Below are 17,884 nucleotides of genomic sequence, written 5' to 3' on the forward strand. Positions count from 1 at the left end.
CAGGAGGTCAGCGAGAGCCTGCCCCGGGCCCTGATTGGACCATATTTCGGGTTCCCGCTGCCTGATTGGACGGAACTCCCGGCTCACTGAATGGAAAGGGGGCCAGGCCTTCCTGCTGTCCCTGGAGTGGGCAAGTCCGAGGTCCCGCCCCCGCCTCTGTAGTCCCTGATAGGACAGCTACATTCTGGACCCGAATGATAGGTGGAGGCGGGGTCACGTGACTGAGCCAGGCGGAAATGCCAGTTCTGGGCCTCAGCTTTGCCTGCCTGGCTCTCCTGCTGACCCGGACCTGCCCGCCCTGAACATTAGTTCTCAGCAGAACGTGCTCCTGGCAGGATGAGCCCTGCGTCCGCCCACAGGCCTGGTGGTCCCGCCTGAGCGCTCCTCCTGGAGCGGGCGTCCTGACTCAGATTTCCATGGAGCATCCCCTGCACGGAGTCGGGACTGGGCAGGACTGGGCAGACTGCCCTGCTGACCTTCGACATCAGAGATCCGTGCAGGGGCGAGTTCACCTTGGTTCTGGGCTTTTAAAGAACAAAAACACACCAGTGACGCCAACAAGTGCGACAGAGTCCATTACAGGTGTTGACGCATGACTTTTGACATTGGGAGGCCCCCACCCTGCGTCTGTACCCCTCAACTGGGGCTCAAGGTAGATGGTGACCGTCCGTTGCCCGGTCACCCCAGTGACGACCCGGCGACCCCAGTCTATGCGCAGGACTCCTCTCAGCACAGACACTGGTGTGATGTTAGAATTCTCGCGTACATTTTGCTGCAAAGAAATTTATGTCCGATCAGGTTCTCAGTCAGCCCACAGAGAATTTTGAAATGGAATAGGCTGCATTTCCTTATATAGATTATATAGTGATATCGCACAGGTTTGTGAATGTACAAACACCACTGAGTTTTACGCTTAAAACTGCGAATGTTAGGGTATGTGAATTAGTATATCGCCATTAAAAAAATTTTAAGGCCATAATAGCATGATAAATAACCCTACCCCCCTGGCTACCACTAAAATATTTTGTGTCTGAATTTTTTATATAAATGGTGTGCATGAAAAGGGGCCACATACTAAACGTGACAAGCTTGGGAGGCCTGCACGGTGGGCTTACAAACTCAGAGAACAAAAGTAACCAAATAGGATGGTCAGCAATTAACTAAAAGCAGATTATGGCAGTCAGTCATATGTCAAGGTAACTTCCCTTTTTCTGGACCCCTCCAGGCACAATCACTGCACCAGGGTGGAAACCACAAATCCTCTCATTGTTTTATGTTAATTATTGACTGTTAACTATCCTGTACCCACAAATGTAAAAAAAGTATGACTATCCGTTTTACTTTTTATCCAGTTCCAGAGATTTCCCTGCTTTGCTTTCTCCCGCCTCCCTAATCTGTCACCAGTAAATTTCATGTAAACCCCTTACATCCTTTCCTTTTTTTATTATTATTATTGATTTCAGAGAGGAAGGGAGAGGGAGAGAGAGATAGAAATATTAACGATGAGAGAGAATCATTGATCGGCTGCCTCCTACATGCCCCCTGCTGGGGATCGAGCCTGCAACCCCGGGCATGTGCCCTTGACTGGAATTGAACCTGGGAGGACCCTTCAGTCTGCAGGCTGATGCTCTATCCACTGAGCCAAACTAGGGAGGGCCATCTTGTCCTTTGATTCTGATGTATAAAATAGGTAGTAAAATTGCCATTTTTTGGATTGAGAAAAATCAATCCTTTGAGTTTTTGCTTGCCAGCAATTGATGTCAGTTTGGCTCAAATAAATTCATAAAAATTCTCTATAGGTTTGAACGTTTCTTAGGTTGACAGTGGAATCATACACTATGTGGCCTTTTGTGTGAGTTGCTTTCACTCAGCATATTTCCAAGGTTGATTTATGTTGCAGCATGATGCAGTGATTCCTTTTAATGGACGATTAATATTTAATACTATGTATATGCTACATTTTCTTTATCCATTCAGCCGTTGGTGTACATCTGTCCACCTTTTGGCAATATTGAATAGTGAATGAACATTCACATACACATATTTGAGTATCTCTTCTTTTTTTTAATCCTCACCCAAGGATATTTTTTCCATTGTTTTTTTTTTTTTTAGAGAGAGTGGAAGAAAGTCCCAAGCATGTGCCATTCTGTTACCATAAAAGCAAGCACTCTCTGCAATGTTGGAATTCACAAAAAACCACTGAAACTTTCTACTTAAAAAACATTTTAAATAGATTTTTTATTGATTTCAGAGAGGAAGGGAGAGGGAGACACAGAAACATCAATGATGAGAATCACTGATCGGCTGCTTCCTGCACACTCCCTACTGGGGATCAAGCCTGCAACCTGGGCAAGTGCCCTTGACCGGAATCGAACCTGGGACTCTTCCATCTGCAGGCTGACACTCTATCCACTGAGCCAAATCGGCTAGGGAGAAACTTTCTACTTTTTAATAATTCATCAGAATTTAATGTTCTAATAACTATCTACTAATACATCTTAAAAGTTAAATACAAGTCACTTGTAAAGCTGTGTGGGCTTACTGTATATTTGGGTTTCAGGAAACACACTGAGGAAATAACTACAGCCCTGCAGTAAAACACACAATCACAAATGCTCCTGCCAGGACAAGGAACCACCATTCACACACCTGAACTCTCTCAAACAGACACACAGGGTGACGAGACACAAACTTTGTCACTGGGGCATACATGCGGGCACACCCAGACACAGATAGACAGACAAATTCAGACACACTGACAGGCCCTCTGCAACATCCATGAGACAACTCTTACCTACTCCGGAGGAGCCAACACCATTTACTTCTCTCTCCTGCTGGAGTGGGGCATGACGCTTCCTGAACCTCAACAGTGCAAGAAGCCTCTCTCCATCAGAACCACAGGAGGCGGACCCGAGCAAGAAGGGCCAGGGGCCCAATGTGGCTGGGATGCTGATGTTCCAGCCCTACATTGCAGCTTTAGGATTCTTCTAGAAACGCACTCATTACTTTGACCCACTGTCACTCAGTGAGGACAGCAAACGTGTCCTGCCCCAAGCCCCCTCAGCCTGCTGGTCTCGTGTGCTGGCTCTGTCTGCTCTAAGCGGCCCCAAAGTCCTCCTGGAGACAGCGGGCGGCCCCTTCTGAAGCTCAGCCCACAGAGGCGGTGTTCGCAGGACCCAGGGGAGGAGCTGCGCTTCCATTTTCCCCTGTGCAGCCTCTTCCCCGAGTCTCTGCCCCACTGACCTGACCTGCAAACTTCCAATAAGGCTGAGCCCTAGGTATCTCCGGAAGATTTCTTAAAAGGCTGCTGGGCGTCTGCAGAGACTCTGAGATCTCCATTTCCCACAGGCCACTGGGGTTGAGACTACGCAGAGCACAGAGGTAGAAGTGGACATGGGCAGTGGCAGGTGGCTCTGGAGTCTTGGATGGGTCATGGGGAGAAAACAGCGTTGTTGTAGAAGATGAGGTCATACTGGAGAAAGGCGGGCCCTAACCCAATAATTACAAAAACTATGCCACATGAAAAGACAGGCATGCACACGGGGAGAATGCTGCCGTGTGAGGATTAGAGTGATGCTGCCTCAAGCCAATGAATGACCAGCAGCCGGGAAGAGCTGGAACAGATGCTACCCTGGCACTTTCAGAGGAACCTGGTCCTGCCAACACCTCGATTCCGGACTTCTGCCTGCAGAACAAGGAGACAAAATGCTCTGTTGTCCCAAGTCATTCAGTTGACTTTCCTTGAGAATAAAATACACACTGTTTTTTAAATTAAACTCCTATGAAAGAACTGCACTTAGTTCTGTGTAACAGAAATCCCCCAAAGCGACTAGATGAGGAAGGTGTTTGTTCTCACGAAGAGCTGGGTCACCACACTTAAAAAATTCAATACATCAGCGAAGTCCCAAGTGTTTTATTTTGCTGAACCATTGTAGTTTTTGTGGTGGAGGCAGGACCAGAGAACCACTAAAAGTATTAAGAACAATGTTTGCTATACAAATTAGACTCTTTGAACTATGTTAACATCTAGAGAAGAGAGTGAATCATAGTATTAGAGTCACTAACCATGTCTGAATGAGTGGCCTGGAGGACGCCTTACAGTTTCTAGGAAAATACAAATTGTGATACCTGATTACACAAGTGGGTGGGTCCTTGATACCGAGCTCATGGAGATACCTGTGGAAGCCTCTGCCTCTGAGGAGAGTGGAAGTCCACACTGGCTGTTTCTTCTGATGATACTCTATCGGTAGGGCAAAGACATCGGGGAGAGGCACTGAAGGCTGGAAGTCCCTATGTATCTTTCTATCCCATTTTAAAGTGGCTCCAAAAGGTAATGGCTTCTTCACATCTGCCTTCCAAATCTGATGCCAAGTTAGGCGACTGGTGAATTAGAACACGGAATCATAAAAGATTCTGGGACCTGCAGTTCCCATTGGCCACGCTGACACAGCACAATCCAACAGAACCATCTCAAACTCTCTCATGGTGATATCACACGGGTCTCAAATAAATGCAATTCCCAATTACAAGCAAGAACAACAGGGCCGGGCAAAAGCTGAAAACAACAATTGATATAATTTCATAATTACAAAAACTACTTATAAGAAAAATGGAAGACTCCTCTGGCCAAAAAGGTAGAAAATATATGATGGTTGATAACCGTATCTGCCACATTAAGTCAGTAAAAAAACATCCAACAAATAACAAAGTGTCATTGTTCCAATAACCCCTCAGAGGACAATTTAAAGTACACAAACTAAAGATGAAAGTTATGTTTACTGAAATGTAAGAAAAAACACTACATGCAAATTTTATGTACTATAGCTAAGAGTACTTGGAGAGTTATTTTTCACCTAAATGTTTATTTGCAAAAGAACTGGAAATATACTACCTATGGGTCCATTTTAATAATGAGATACTCATAAAGGCAACACCATATTTACAGTTTTCATAAGATTTCTCTCTTGGTGTGAATTTTCTGAAGCACTGTGTGTGAATTCACTTGCAGGAGGGCTTCCCACATTATATACGCAGTGTTTTTCTGCAGTGTGTGTTCTCGTATGTCTTCTTAAGGATGAGGAACAACTGAAGGCTTTCCCACATTGCTTGCATTCATAAGGTTTCTCTCCAGTATGCATTCTCATATGTATTGGTAAAGATGATGGCCACTTGAAGACTTTCCCACACTCCTTGCACTCATAAGGCTTCTCTGCAGAGTGTTTTCTCACATGCTGTTGCAAAAGTTCGGGCCAACTGAAAGCTTTCCCACATTGCTTGCATTTATAGAGTTTTTCGGCAGTGTGCCTTTTCATATGTTTTTGTAAGGGTATGTGGCAATAGAAAGCTTTCCCACATAGTTTGCATTCATACGGTTTGTCTCCAGGATGCATTCTCACATGTTCTCGAAAGCAAGCAGGCAAATTGAAAAGTTTTCCACATTGTTTACATTCATAGGGCTTCTCTTTAGTGTGTGTTCTCATATGTTTTCGTAAGGATACGGGCCAATTGAAACTTTTCCCACATAGAGTGCATTCATAAGGCTTCTCTCCAGTGTGCACTCTAATATGTCCTTGAAAGGATGAGGGATGGCTAAATGCTTTCCCACACTGGTTACATTCATAGGGTTTCTTCCCACCGTGAGTCCTTTCATGCCTTCGGAATGACTGGAGGTAAATAAAGGTTTTCCCACATTGTTTGCACTCATAGGGTTTCTCTCCAGTGTGAATCCTTTCGTGTCTTCTAAAGGACTGGAGATAAATGAAGGTTTTCCCACACTGTTTACATTCATAGGGTTTCTCTCCAGTGTGTGATATCATGTGTCTTCGAAAAGCTGAGAAGTAACTGAACGCTTCTCCACATTCCTTACATTTATGTGGTGTCTCCCCAGTGTGTGATATCATGTGTCTTCGAAAAGTTGAGGAATACCTGAAGACTTCCCCACACTCCTTACATTTATAGGGCTTCTCTCCAGTGTGTGTTATCATGTGTCTTCGAAAAGTTGAGGAATAACTGAAGGCTTTCCCACATTCCTTACATTTATAGGGCTTCTCTCCAGTGTGGGATCTCAGATGACTAGTAAGGCTTGAAAAATCAATGAAGGCTTTCCCACATTGCTGACATTCATAGGTTTTCTCCGCAGTATGAATCCTTATATGCCGGTTGAGGGAAGAAGTACGAGGAAAGGTTTTTCCACATAAATTACATGCATAGGGCCTCTCTCCTTTGTGGGTTCTCACATGCACTCTTAGGTCTGAAGAACAACTGTAGGCCTTCCCACATTCTTGACATTGATACGGTTTGTGTCTAGTATGAATGGCAGTGTGACTCTGTAGAGATGAATGATGCGTGAAGACTTTTGCATATGCACTGCATTCATTCTGTTTTACTTCAGCAAAGGTTTTCTGGTACAGATTAAGATTTGAAGTCTGACTGAAGCCTTCCCCACATTGATCATTACTTTCACAGAGTCTCTCTACCACGTAATTTCTGTTAAAAAATGAGAAACGTGTTATCAATAGTTTGACTACTAAAGATTTCTTGCCCTAAGTGGGCTTGCTCAATGGTTAGAGCGCTGGGCCCACAGACTGAAGGGTCTCAAGTTCAATTCCAGTCAAGGACACAGACCTCAGTTGCAGGTTCAAGGCTTGATTCCCAATCCCAGTCAGGGCATGTGTGGGAGGTGACCAATCAATATGTCAATATTTCTCTTTCTCTCCCCTCATTCCCTTCCACTCTCTCTAAAAATCAATGGAAGAAATATCCTCAGGTGAGGATTAACAAAAATATAAAAATAATGATTTATTAATATTAGAACTACATTCTCACCAATTTCAGTGAATATGTTGGTTTCTACCCTAAGTGATTTGTTTTAAAGTGGAATGAACAGAATGGATTGACCACAGCCATTATGATAACAGTGTTTCCTAAACATGGGCTTTCCCCCTAATTCTTTTCAACTGTTTCTAACATTCAACATCTATGTCATATTTAATAAAGGTGTGTTTTTTATGTGAAAATCTGAATAAACAAATTTGATCGAGGCTTATGTGGGTTGTTAGTTTGTTCGCTTTTTAAATTTCAAGACATATTAAGATTCCTCCAGGAATGCAACTCACCTCAGATATCTCCACTGGTTTGTGTGCTGATCTTCAATGCTAAGTTCTTCCCAAATTTTTCCTAAGATGGAGGCCCAAGACTGTCTGGTGAACTCTGCTATTTTATCTTCCTCGGACATTTTATTCACATAAAGATCCTGCTGGGAAACTGACCCGTTGGACCTAAATTGAGTCTCATCCTCTGAAAACAGAAAGGGAACAAACCCTATAGATGAATACAGGCGCCTGCGAGCCAAACATGACACTGAGGAGGTTGGCTGTGTCAGAGCTTCATCAATAACAAGTACAAGAGGTCAAATGGTGAGCAATTTAATAAACAGTAAAATTCTCCCCAAGTTACAAAAACAAACTTTACTGGGCGCCCTGATAACCCATGAAATCTATATCCACTGATAACACTTTTTTTTACATGAAAAGAAAAACTCAGTCTAATACATAGATTCTCATTTTCATGGAGGAGCTATTAGATTCTAGTTCTATGAGTTATGACAATGTTGTTCTTAATAATTAATGTATTCCCTTTCCACATTCCAAATCTGGGAACAGTCTTGGTATGCAAAAAATGCATGTTTTCTAAACGACGAAGTGAAGGAACAATGTCATTCTTACCCACGGATGCCAGGTTTCTAAAGGTTTCCAGCATCACATCTCTGTAGAGCTCCCTCTGAGCAGCATCCAGCAAAGCCCACTCCTCCTGGGAGAAGTCCAAAGCCACATCCTCAAAGACCACCGAGTCCTGAAACATCCAACATATGTGCAGGAGGATGGGTGAGACCCACAGTGCTGAGCAACTGGGCTCACTTCACCTAACATCTAGGGCAGGGGTGGGCAACCCCTGGCACGCATGCCAAACATGGCACGCCAGTAACTTTTGCTGGCACGTGAAACCCTCTCTTATAATCTTCCATTTACAATCTTTTTCTTAATATCGACTTCTTTATTTTTCAGATAAATTCAGTGTAGGTGCATCTTAGATGAATAAATAATTTTACATAACAAGTTATCTATTAAAAAATAAATGTATTTTTCATCATCATATACTGTGTTTTTGTCGCTCGAATGAATTTTATTATTTCTTCAAGGTTCTTCACATACGTACACCTTAAGAGATATCAAGTAGGCGTAACATGTTCTCAAAAAATTAGGGTTGGCACGCAGAAGAATTTTGAGTCAGAGATTTTGCTGGTTTTGGCATGCACTCACAAAGTTTGCCCATCCCTGATCTAGGCTATGACTCAACATCAGAATCTCATACTCCATGTCCACACTCAAGTTCTCATAGATTTAAAGTGCCACTAACACAATAAACTTACCTCTACATTTTTACTGTGTCCACATCATGACTTATTCTCTAACCAAAGGATTCTGATCACATGAGGGAAATTAAAGAAATTCTATGCAAATTAAACAAATATTCACACTTTATGGACCACCAATCCCATGTTGCTGGGGTCCAGCCCCAGCGGGTCCAGGGGTCCCCAAAGGTGTGGACGGAGTCGGCGAAGAAGGAATGACACGGAGACAGCATTCAGTTGATCAGCAGCCTTGCCAGGATCTCTAGCCACAATCTCCAGCCAAGTTCTGTGTCCATGTTCTCTTGCTGTTGTCTTGTTGCATCTGTATTTATACCAGTTGATTCTAATCCTATCAATCTCTATTCCAAAGGTTAGGGCGTTTCTTATCTCCATTCCAGGGAGTAAATGTACTTAAGCATGATTGTTCGTAGTTAAAGTGATTAATTACCCGCCTGGCAGTTAAGAGGTTTTATTCCATCCCTAACTTCAGGGGGAAATCCCTACCTGGGGAAACAACCTTTCTCAGAAAGGTGACCTTGGTTAAAACACATAATGCCAAGAAGGTGAGCAAATATATTAAGAACAGTATGCCATATATGCCAGGTCCCTTGAAACAGCAAAGATGGACCGGCTCCCGGCACCATGTGACACAAACTTCAGCTCCTTCTCTACTGCATACCAATCACTCAGTGCTATGTGAAGCCCAAAGTAAAACCTGGATGAGGGCTTACATTTTTTAAAAATTAATTTTATTTTTCAATTACAGTTGACATACAATACTGTATTAGTTTGAGGTATACAGCATAGTGATTAGACATTTATATAACTTACAAAGTGATCACCCTGATAAGAACCCACCTGACAGCATACATAGTTATATTGCAGTATTATTAACTAAATTCCGTTATACTTTACATTCCCATGACTATTTTGTAACTACCAATTTGTATTTTAAAAAACAATTTTGGTTTTGTTAATCCTCACCCAAGGATATTTCCCCATTGATTTTGTTTTTTAAGGGAGAGTAGAACTGAAGAAGGAAGAGGGAGGGAGAAGAAGAGGGAGGGAGAGGGAGGGAGAGGGGGGAGAGAGAGAAGGAGGGAGGGAGAAATATCGATGAGACACATTGATCAGTTGCCTGCTGTACAAGCCCCAACTAGGGCTGGGGATTGAACCTGCAACCCAAGTATGTACCCTGACTGGGAATAGAACCCGAGACCTTTCAGTGTGAGGGCCAACACTCAAACTCAGGAGTAGGGAACCTTTTTTCTGCCCAGGGCCATTTGGATATTTATAACATCATTTGTTGGCCATATAACATTGTCAATTTAAAAATTAGCCTGCTATATTTGGTCAAACATTTAATTAACTCACTCCTAAATGCCTTGGCAGGGCCAGACTAAATCATTTTTTGGACCTTAAATGGCCCATGGGCCGGAAGGTCCCCACTCCCGCTCTAACTACTGAGCCACACCAGCCAGGGCCCAATTCGTACTTCTTAATCTCCTCCCCTTTTCACCCAACCCCCTTCCCATCTGGCAACTACCAGTTTGTTCTCTGTATCTATGAGTCTGTTTGCTTATTTTGTTTTTTAGATTCCACAAATAAGTGAGATCATATAGTATTTTGTCTTTCTCTGACTTATTTCCCTTAGGATAGTACCCTCTAGGTCCATCCACATGGGCACAGGTGGTACGTTTTCATTCTGTTTATGGCTGAACAATATTCCATTGTATATATGTCCCATGTCTTTATCCATTCATCTGTCAATGGACACTTAGATTGCTTTCATATCTTGGCTACTGCAAACCTTGTTGCAATGAACATAGGGATGCATATATCATTTTGAATTAGTGTTTTGGATTTCTCATGCGTGCTCTTGCTGACCTTGAGGGCAAGGTGAAGAGTCCCTTTTTGCCAAGGAGTTAACTGAAATAAAAAACATCCAATGGTAAATCTGCCTTTGATTAAACAACAGATAAGAGATTCACCAGTGCCTTCCTACAAAGGAAACACTTCCTCATCTCAAATTCCAGGAGAAAGCTGATCCCCTGCACTTCCAATGTCTCTCATTTTCATATCCCTCCCCTCTGAGCCCAAGAGTATGCCAGGCCAACCCCTAAGCTCATGAACCACTGAGCTGCACACTTCCTTTTTGTATTTTATTTTATAATCCTCACCCAAGGAGTGAGGATATTTTTCCCCACCAATTTTTAGAGAGATGAAGGGGAGGGGGAGGGGGAGGTGGAGAGAGAAACACTGATGTGAGACACGTCGATTGGTTGTTTCCCAATGAAAAGACAGGCAACACTAAAGGGGAGGTAGACTTTTGGAATTTTAACACATTGAGGGCGGATCACGAGCATTCTTGTGTTTTCATATTACACAGTGTTTTACATAAATGTTAAAGGCACGCCTTAAAACTAAATACCCATTGCGTTTTGAAGTTATTACATGTTCTTACAAGCTAATATCTTTTTAAAGTATGATACTTTGTAAAAAAATTTTTTGTACCCTGGCCACTGGGTAAAGCTAGCAATAAAACTACTGGTGCACAATGTGCTAAGTAAAAGTTTCCGGTTTGCTAAAGAATTCTTATAAAAGCCTGTTTCTGACGACCTGTAGAGGCTGACAATTGTCCAGCCGTCAATTTGGACTCTAAGACAGACGAAACAAAAAGGGCTTAGGACAGTCTCATTTCCACTTGCACTTGGGCCACAGCTGTCTGCCCCTGCAGTGTCTCAGCCTTCCTACTGTTTCCGCCTCAGTACACACTGTGCTGGCCTGAAAGCAGGTAGAAGCTCCGTGAACAGGACCCTGGAACGTGGAAGATTTCTAATAGCTTTCTGTGAGGTCCGAAACTGTGAAAGCCTCATGGATGCGAGTGGGTCTGGTGGGATCACTTACCGTTGTCTATGACAAAGGCCTTGTTCTACAATAGGATCATCTGAAATCAAGCTGCTCATTTCACAGCTGTTAGCGTGCACACTGACAGATCACCGTCACCTGCACTGCTGAGGTGGACAAACTGGTGCATGGCTAAACAAAACTGTCTGAGACAGACCACTCAGCAGTCCCTCTGCAACAAGGCCTGGACTGAATTACTGGGTCTGCACCGAGAGCTCTGAGGATACAGTGGGGGCCTGTTGACCTGGCTGGCTGCCTGAGCATCAACCCATGCACCAAGAGGTCACCAGTTCAAACTGCATGTCCTGCTGGGGTGCCCTGACTGTCGTAAACTCTGAGTTTCCCGGGAGCAAGTGTGCCCTCTGGGACTGTACTTCTCAGGTGTGTGTCCTATCAGGACATGTCTTATCTGCGGATAAGGCACTCAGGTCAGCTTCAGCTTACTGGCCAGAGTTGTGCTGTGCAGGAATTGACACCTGAAGCCAGGTTAAGAACAACAGAATACAGATATTTGAGGAAGACCACCGCCTCCCCTCCCGGCCCCCCCAGCTTTCTCAGACCTTTATGGTTAATGGGATTTACTTGAACTGGCTAAGTCCAGGCCTCCTAAAGGGCATAACTAAAACCAATATAGCCAAGACCGGTTTGGCTCAGTGGATAGAGCGTCGGCCTTAGGAATGAGGGGTCCCAGGTTCGATTCCGGTCAAGGGCATGTGCCTGGGTTGCAGGCACATCCCCAGTGGGGGGTGTGCAGGAGGCAGCTGATCGATGTTTCTCTCTCATCGATGTTTCTGACTCTATCTCTCTCCCTTCCTCTCTGTGGAAAATCAATAAAATATATTTAAAAAAAAAACCCAAAAAGAAACAAAAACAAAAAACCAATACTGCAGGTGGTTCTCATCCTACTGTAGAGGATCCTACTAATAATTTTGCTATAAAGATACCTTGTGCAGCCCGGCTGGTGTGGCTCAATAGTTGAGTGTCAACCCATGCACCAAGCGGTCACCGTTCATTCGATTCCCAGTCAGGGCATATGCCCAGGTTGCCGACTCGATCCCCAGTAGGGGGCATGCAGGAGGCAGCCCATTGATGTTTCTCTCTCATCGATGTCTCTATGTCTCCTTCTCCTTTCCTCTCTCTCTAAAAAAATCAATATAAACGTGTTTTTTAAAAAAGATGCCTGTTCAAGGGCCAAGGGAACAGACTGTGCAGAAGTGTTAGCCGCGCTGGCCTGAGAAAGTCCTCAGAAGTCCTGCCTGCGAGGTTGGCCCTTGACGGGCATGTGAGAACTTGGATGTGGGGAGAGTTCTCAGCACCTGGGACAAGGAGCTCCCTCTGCCTTTTCATACAAACAATCCGGCTTCCACCACAGACCTGCTCTCCCTCTACGAGTCTGAATTCTTTCTCGGGCCAGGAAGGAGCTGTCTACATGACTAGCCCCCAATAAAAACCCTGTTACTGCCCTAACCAGTTTGGCTCAGTGGATAGAGCGTCAGCCTTCGGACTCAGGGGTCCCGGGTTCGATTCCGGTCAAGGGCATGTGCCTTGGTTGCAGGCACATCCCCAGTAGGGGGTGTGCAGGAGGCAGCTGATCGATGTTTCTCTCTCATCGATGTTCCTGACTCTCTATCCCTCTCCCTTCCTCTCTGTAAAAAAATCAATAAAATATATATTAAAAAAATTATTTGGAGGCAAAACATTTAAAAAAAAAAAAAACCCCTGTTACTGAGCCTCTCATTAACTCTCCTGGTCAGCATTTCAAATGTGCTGTCACACCTGGCTGCTTTGTGATGTCACTAGAGGGACCCTGGACCTGTTCTCCTTAGTACTTGGCGTCGGGCACCTTTCTTCTGGGCTGACTGCTTTGCTCTTGCATTGCAATGGCCATGAGCAGGACTACAGGCTGAGTCCTGGGAGTCCTCCTAGTCCTCATGGATGGAATTAGTGCCCTTATGACAGGGACCCAAGAGAGCTTCCTGGAGCCTTCCACCACGTGAGGACACAGTGAAGAGACAGCTGTCTATGAACCAGGAAGCCGGCCTTCAACAACCACCCAATCGGTCAGCACCTTGATCTTGGACTTCCCAGCCTCCAGAACGGTGACAAATAAATGTTCACTGTTTATAAACCCGTAGTCTGTGGTGTTTTTGTTATAGCGGCCCAGCTGACTAAAACAGGAACGCCCAACACACCCTACTTGAAACCATCAAATACTCTACAACATTCATTTTTAAAAAGTGCCACTGAGCACTCATTATATGCAAAAAACTTTGCAAAGAGTTTGTATACACATACATTAGCTCATAGAGCCTTATAATAACCCTGTAAAGCAGACATTACTAAAACTGGTTCATAATAGAGGAAATGCAGAACAGTCCCTGCATAACATCACACGAACTCCTACCACGTGCCTGTCTTTCACGTGCACCTTACAGCTGTTTTGTTCCCCGTGTGGTAAGGAGAGAAGCTAGATTTTCCTGGCACTTTGAGCCAACAGAAGCGTCCTGCTCCAAGCTTACATCCTCATGCTCCTCTCCTGGTGAAGCCCCATATCTTGTGAGAGAGTGCTTTGAAGATCTGACCCCTGGCTCTTTCATTTAGAAAGGTGACTTAGGTCACAGGGACCTGGGTCCTAGTACTTGCAGGCACTTGGGCTACAGCACTGACCAAAAAATTCTGAATCATGTGGGTCTTAAATTCTTTCAAAGGAAAACAATAAATGAGCAAATTAAATATAAGTACTAAGGAAAATGCGGCATAGTGAGGGGATCAGGAGGGAGATAAAGACCTTTACATGTTCATTTGTGTATGTGTGTGTATATCAGTATCAATATAAATACAAGTGACTGGTTGAAAGGTAAAGAACAATAAAATAACCCCTTGAAATAACACTGCAGAGTGATACCTAAATTGCTTAAAAATATATATGTATATTACATATACGTATTATATATTTTCATGAGTCAACATATTGGTTACACACATCAGAGTGAGAGAACCTGCCATTGGGGTTCATTTCAAGTGGGATCTCTGGTGTGTAAATGTTCTACATTTAGGGCTGAATTTCATTTCACAGATGATTATTTTTTAATGTTTGTCGACTGTACATATGGCATATACATTTTCCTACACTGATACTATCTTATACAATAGAAAACTCTAAAATCAATTCATATATTTGCTTATACTCATGTCAGGAACTGCTGAAACTATTTTATAATATTCAACATTCATACATCTTACCATTGGGGAATAGGTGGGAATGTACATAACCCGATAAAGGAAAACTGATCAGAGAATATTAAGAACAAAAAACAAAGAACATATAAATGGTGTGATGTTTTCTCCAAACAATTAGGGACAGACAAGTATGCTCAGGACCTCCCTCCTGGCCAACATACTGGGGACTCAATGCAGACTCAGCAGAAAACGAGTGTACAAGAACTAGAAGAGAAAAAACCTTATCTTTATGCCAACCTCTACCAACTGTACATGTGGGACTCCAACAGAACAAAAAAGTAATCACAGAATAAGATTTTTAACAAGAAAAAAAATTCAATATAAAAATTTTTAAAATTAGTACTAATCAAGTCTAAAGAAGGCTATCAAAATAACCAGGTGGAAACATTTTTAAACATTAAGAAAAATAACAAAATAAATGAAATAAATGAAAAGATTGCACGTGTTCTTAAAATGGAGCATGCAGTATTAGCAAAATAACCCTCCAAAAAAGGCCGAAAATCTTTAAAAAATTCCATTAAATCCCCAAGCCAGATTTTTTTTTTTTAGGACTTGAAAAATACTAATTTTATAAACCTAACAGGAAGAACAAAAAGAGCCAAAATGTTCTGAAGAACAAGGCAGGGGCCTGCTTATTACAAAGCGAGGATTTTAAAGCCATAGTAATCCTGACATGATAGAATTACGAGAGAAATGGACAACTAAATCCATGGAAAGGAACAGCTTGAAGTGGACACTTGTCTATTAGTTCACAACAGGGCAGCCACAAAACAGTGGCAGAAATTAAAAACTAATATATGAGACAGTGACAAAAAGTTATCTAAATAACAAAGATGCTTTACTCCCATCTCTTCCATAGACAATATCAATTCACTGTAGATTAAAGCAAAATGTATCTACACTAATAAAAGAGAAAGGTGCAAATTGACCACACCTTTGCGAAGCCCACCAGCCAATCAGGAGTGAGTATGCAAATTAACCCAACAAAAATGGCAGGTTAATTTGCATATGCAGGCACCCAGCTGCTGGGGCAGGGCAGGATGCTTGCCTCATCACCATGGCAACGAAGCAGGCTTTGCACTGCCCCAGCCTGGGGAAAGCAGAAAGGCAGCTCCAGGCCAAGTGAAGGTGGTGCTGGCAGCCAGGGGAAGAAAGGCCCATTCTTGCACAAATCTTCGTGCATCGGGCCTCTAATTACCGATAATAGTAAACAAAGTTTACCTACTGTCACAAATTCTCCATCCGGCCCAGGAAAAGAACTGATATTTTGGTGAATCTCTATAATTCACCAATTCACCTACCACACTATGTGGAAATGTATTCATTTCTCTGCTGCCATATTGTAAGGTGTTAGGCACATTCTTGCATTCCATTATGCTCTGCTTGGGGCTCTTGCCCCTCCCCACGACTGTCCTGTTATTCTCATTCTAGGTCTCAGGATTGGTGGCAGCCTCACCCAGTTTCCAGGGGACCGCCTACACCTGGCCCACACCTGCACCTGGTGCCACCGGTAACTCTGACCCTTACAAGTGACATAATATCCTGCTCTCCCTACTCTGCCCTGCTGATGCAGTTAGGTCTCAGCCCTCCTGCCAGAAGATGTAATAAGAAATTTAAAATCTTTACCCATTTTGGCCTCGTGGGTTCCTCCTTCGACGACCCTAACAGAAGGGGTTTTCAGTTTCTCTGACAGTCATTTCCCCAGTAGGACTTTCAAGGCTAAGCCCTGGAATTCCTTTTCTTATATGACTCAAAGGAACAGAAGAAGGTTTAACAAATGGAAAGAAAAACACTCTCCCCCCACCCCACCCCATGAAATTCATCTTTTAGGAAATATTAACTTTCCTGCTCTATTAATTAAAAGTATTTTATATGTTGCTGAAAAACTGAGGCTCCAATAAGTGAATACGTACATCTTTTCAAGGGGACAAGCCCAGGTAGGGGCAGTGCTGAACTGGAGCATAAACATAGATGACTTCAAACTCAAGATTTCAATGAGCCATCCTATCACGTGGGAGACCCCTCCCGCGCTGTGACCGGATGTGCTCCCGAAACAAAGGACACAGCGCGTCCCAAGTACAGGTGGCTTTGCAGGTGACTGCCACACTTCACTGGGTGAGCTTTCCCAGCCTTCTGGGTTAGTTTCTCTCCCTTCAGGGGCCCGAATCATTTCCATCTTTCTCCTAGATACCAGAGTCCCGTCAGTTCTTCAAGGATTACTAACTGGGGTCGGGGTCAGTAGATCCGTCCTAATTTGGGGCCCACACCCAGGTCTCCCCAGACTCCCCGTCCATCGCGTTGGCTGTCCGCTGAGAGGAGTAGATCAGGGGCTGATATTCCCCGCCCCCCGGGTGGATGCAGCAATGTGCATCTGAGTCTCCCGAAGCCCAGATTCTGAGATTCTGAGACCCAGGACCCAGCGCAGGGGCCGGACAGGACTCCAGGGCTCCACCCCGTGCCGAAGGAGACTCGGGTCGGGACTCCGGGGCGTGCGGGGAGACCCGGCCCGCCGCCGCTTCCAGCCCCTCCGAATTCTGTCCTGGCCCTACGTACTCACCATGTCCCGGCTCTCAAGGCGTCCTCTCCTTGGCCCAGGCAGGTGTGAGCTACCTGGGGCTGCGCGGAGCAGGTGCGCACCAACGCCGCAATCTGCTGAGAGCAACGTCCACGCCCTCTTCCTTCCACGGGCTCTCTGATTGGAGGTTTTCGGGATCCTGCGTCTTGAGTGGACAGTGTTCTGGAACGCCCACATCCGTGGGCCTCTGACGAGACAGTACTCGAGACCCGCCCAGGAACCTATGATTGGACAGTTCTCCGGGATCCGCCCCTGCATCCTGATTGTTCCCTAGGCACCGCCCTCATATCTCTGATTGGACAGTTCTCTCAGGCCCCGCCCCTACGCCGGAGTGACAGGCCGTCGGGACACTCTGGGCTGGTTACGGCCCAGGACGAGGGCTCGGAGTAGAATCCTCTCGCTGTGGGTGTGGTATCCACCCGCAGCTCCGCAGCCGGGTCTGAGTCCTCCCCCTGGGTCGGGAAGTTCTAATTCAGTTTCTTCTTGGAGCATTCTCGGCCAGGAGCCGGGACCGAACCAGAGGGTCTCATGATCTAGGGTCAGCCCAGGGCGGAGCACCGTTGATCTGTGCGCCTTGTTTAAAAACAAAGACAATAGTGACGTCTCCGAGGGCACAGCAGGGTCCCGCTAGGTGGACCTGGTTTTGACTTGTGACCTGTGACACCGGGAGAGCCCGCCCTCTGCCCTCACCGTGGGGCTCGAGGTCAGCAGCCCGAGGCCCCGGCTCCTTTGCCCCCACAGTAGGAAGCGGG

General features: G+C 44.7%; 1 protein-coding gene across 5 annotated transcripts; it reads right to left on the reverse strand.

Moving 5' to 3' along the window:
* Positions 1 to 2,384: 2,384 nt before the first annotated feature.
* On the reverse strand, positions 2,385 to 17,323 carry LOC102773578 (zinc finger protein 555). 5 transcript variants are annotated; one of them, XM_006754090.2, is made up of 4 exons: positions 17,115 to 17,323; positions 7,725 to 7,851; positions 7,116 to 7,176; positions 3,885 to 6,486 (listed from the first exon to the last, which is right to left on the reverse strand). In XM_006754090.2, the coding sequence occupies exons 1-4, from the start codon at positions 17,307 to 17,309 to the stop codon at positions 4,920 to 4,922; spliced, it is 1,950 nt and encodes a 649-aa protein (XP_006754153.2). In that variant the 5' UTR covers positions 17,310 to 17,323; the 3' UTR covers positions 3,885 to 4,919. The 5 variants fall into 5 exon arrangements, with proteins under 5 accessions (XP_015422898.1, XP_006754153.2, XP_015422894.1 ...); XM_015567408.1 differs by having other exon boundaries at positions 7,116 to 7,263; XM_006754089.2 differs by having other exon boundaries at positions 7,116 to 7,296.
* Positions 17,324 to 17,884: the final 561 nt, after the last annotated feature.

The sequence above is a fragment of the Myotis davidii genome, unplaced genomic scaffold (assembly GCF_000327345.1).
Source record: "Myotis davidii unplaced genomic scaffold, ASM32734v1 scaffold551, whole genome shotgun sequence".
NCBI classification, from domain to species: Eukaryota; Metazoa; Chordata; class Mammalia; order Chiroptera; family Vespertilionidae; genus Myotis; species Myotis davidii.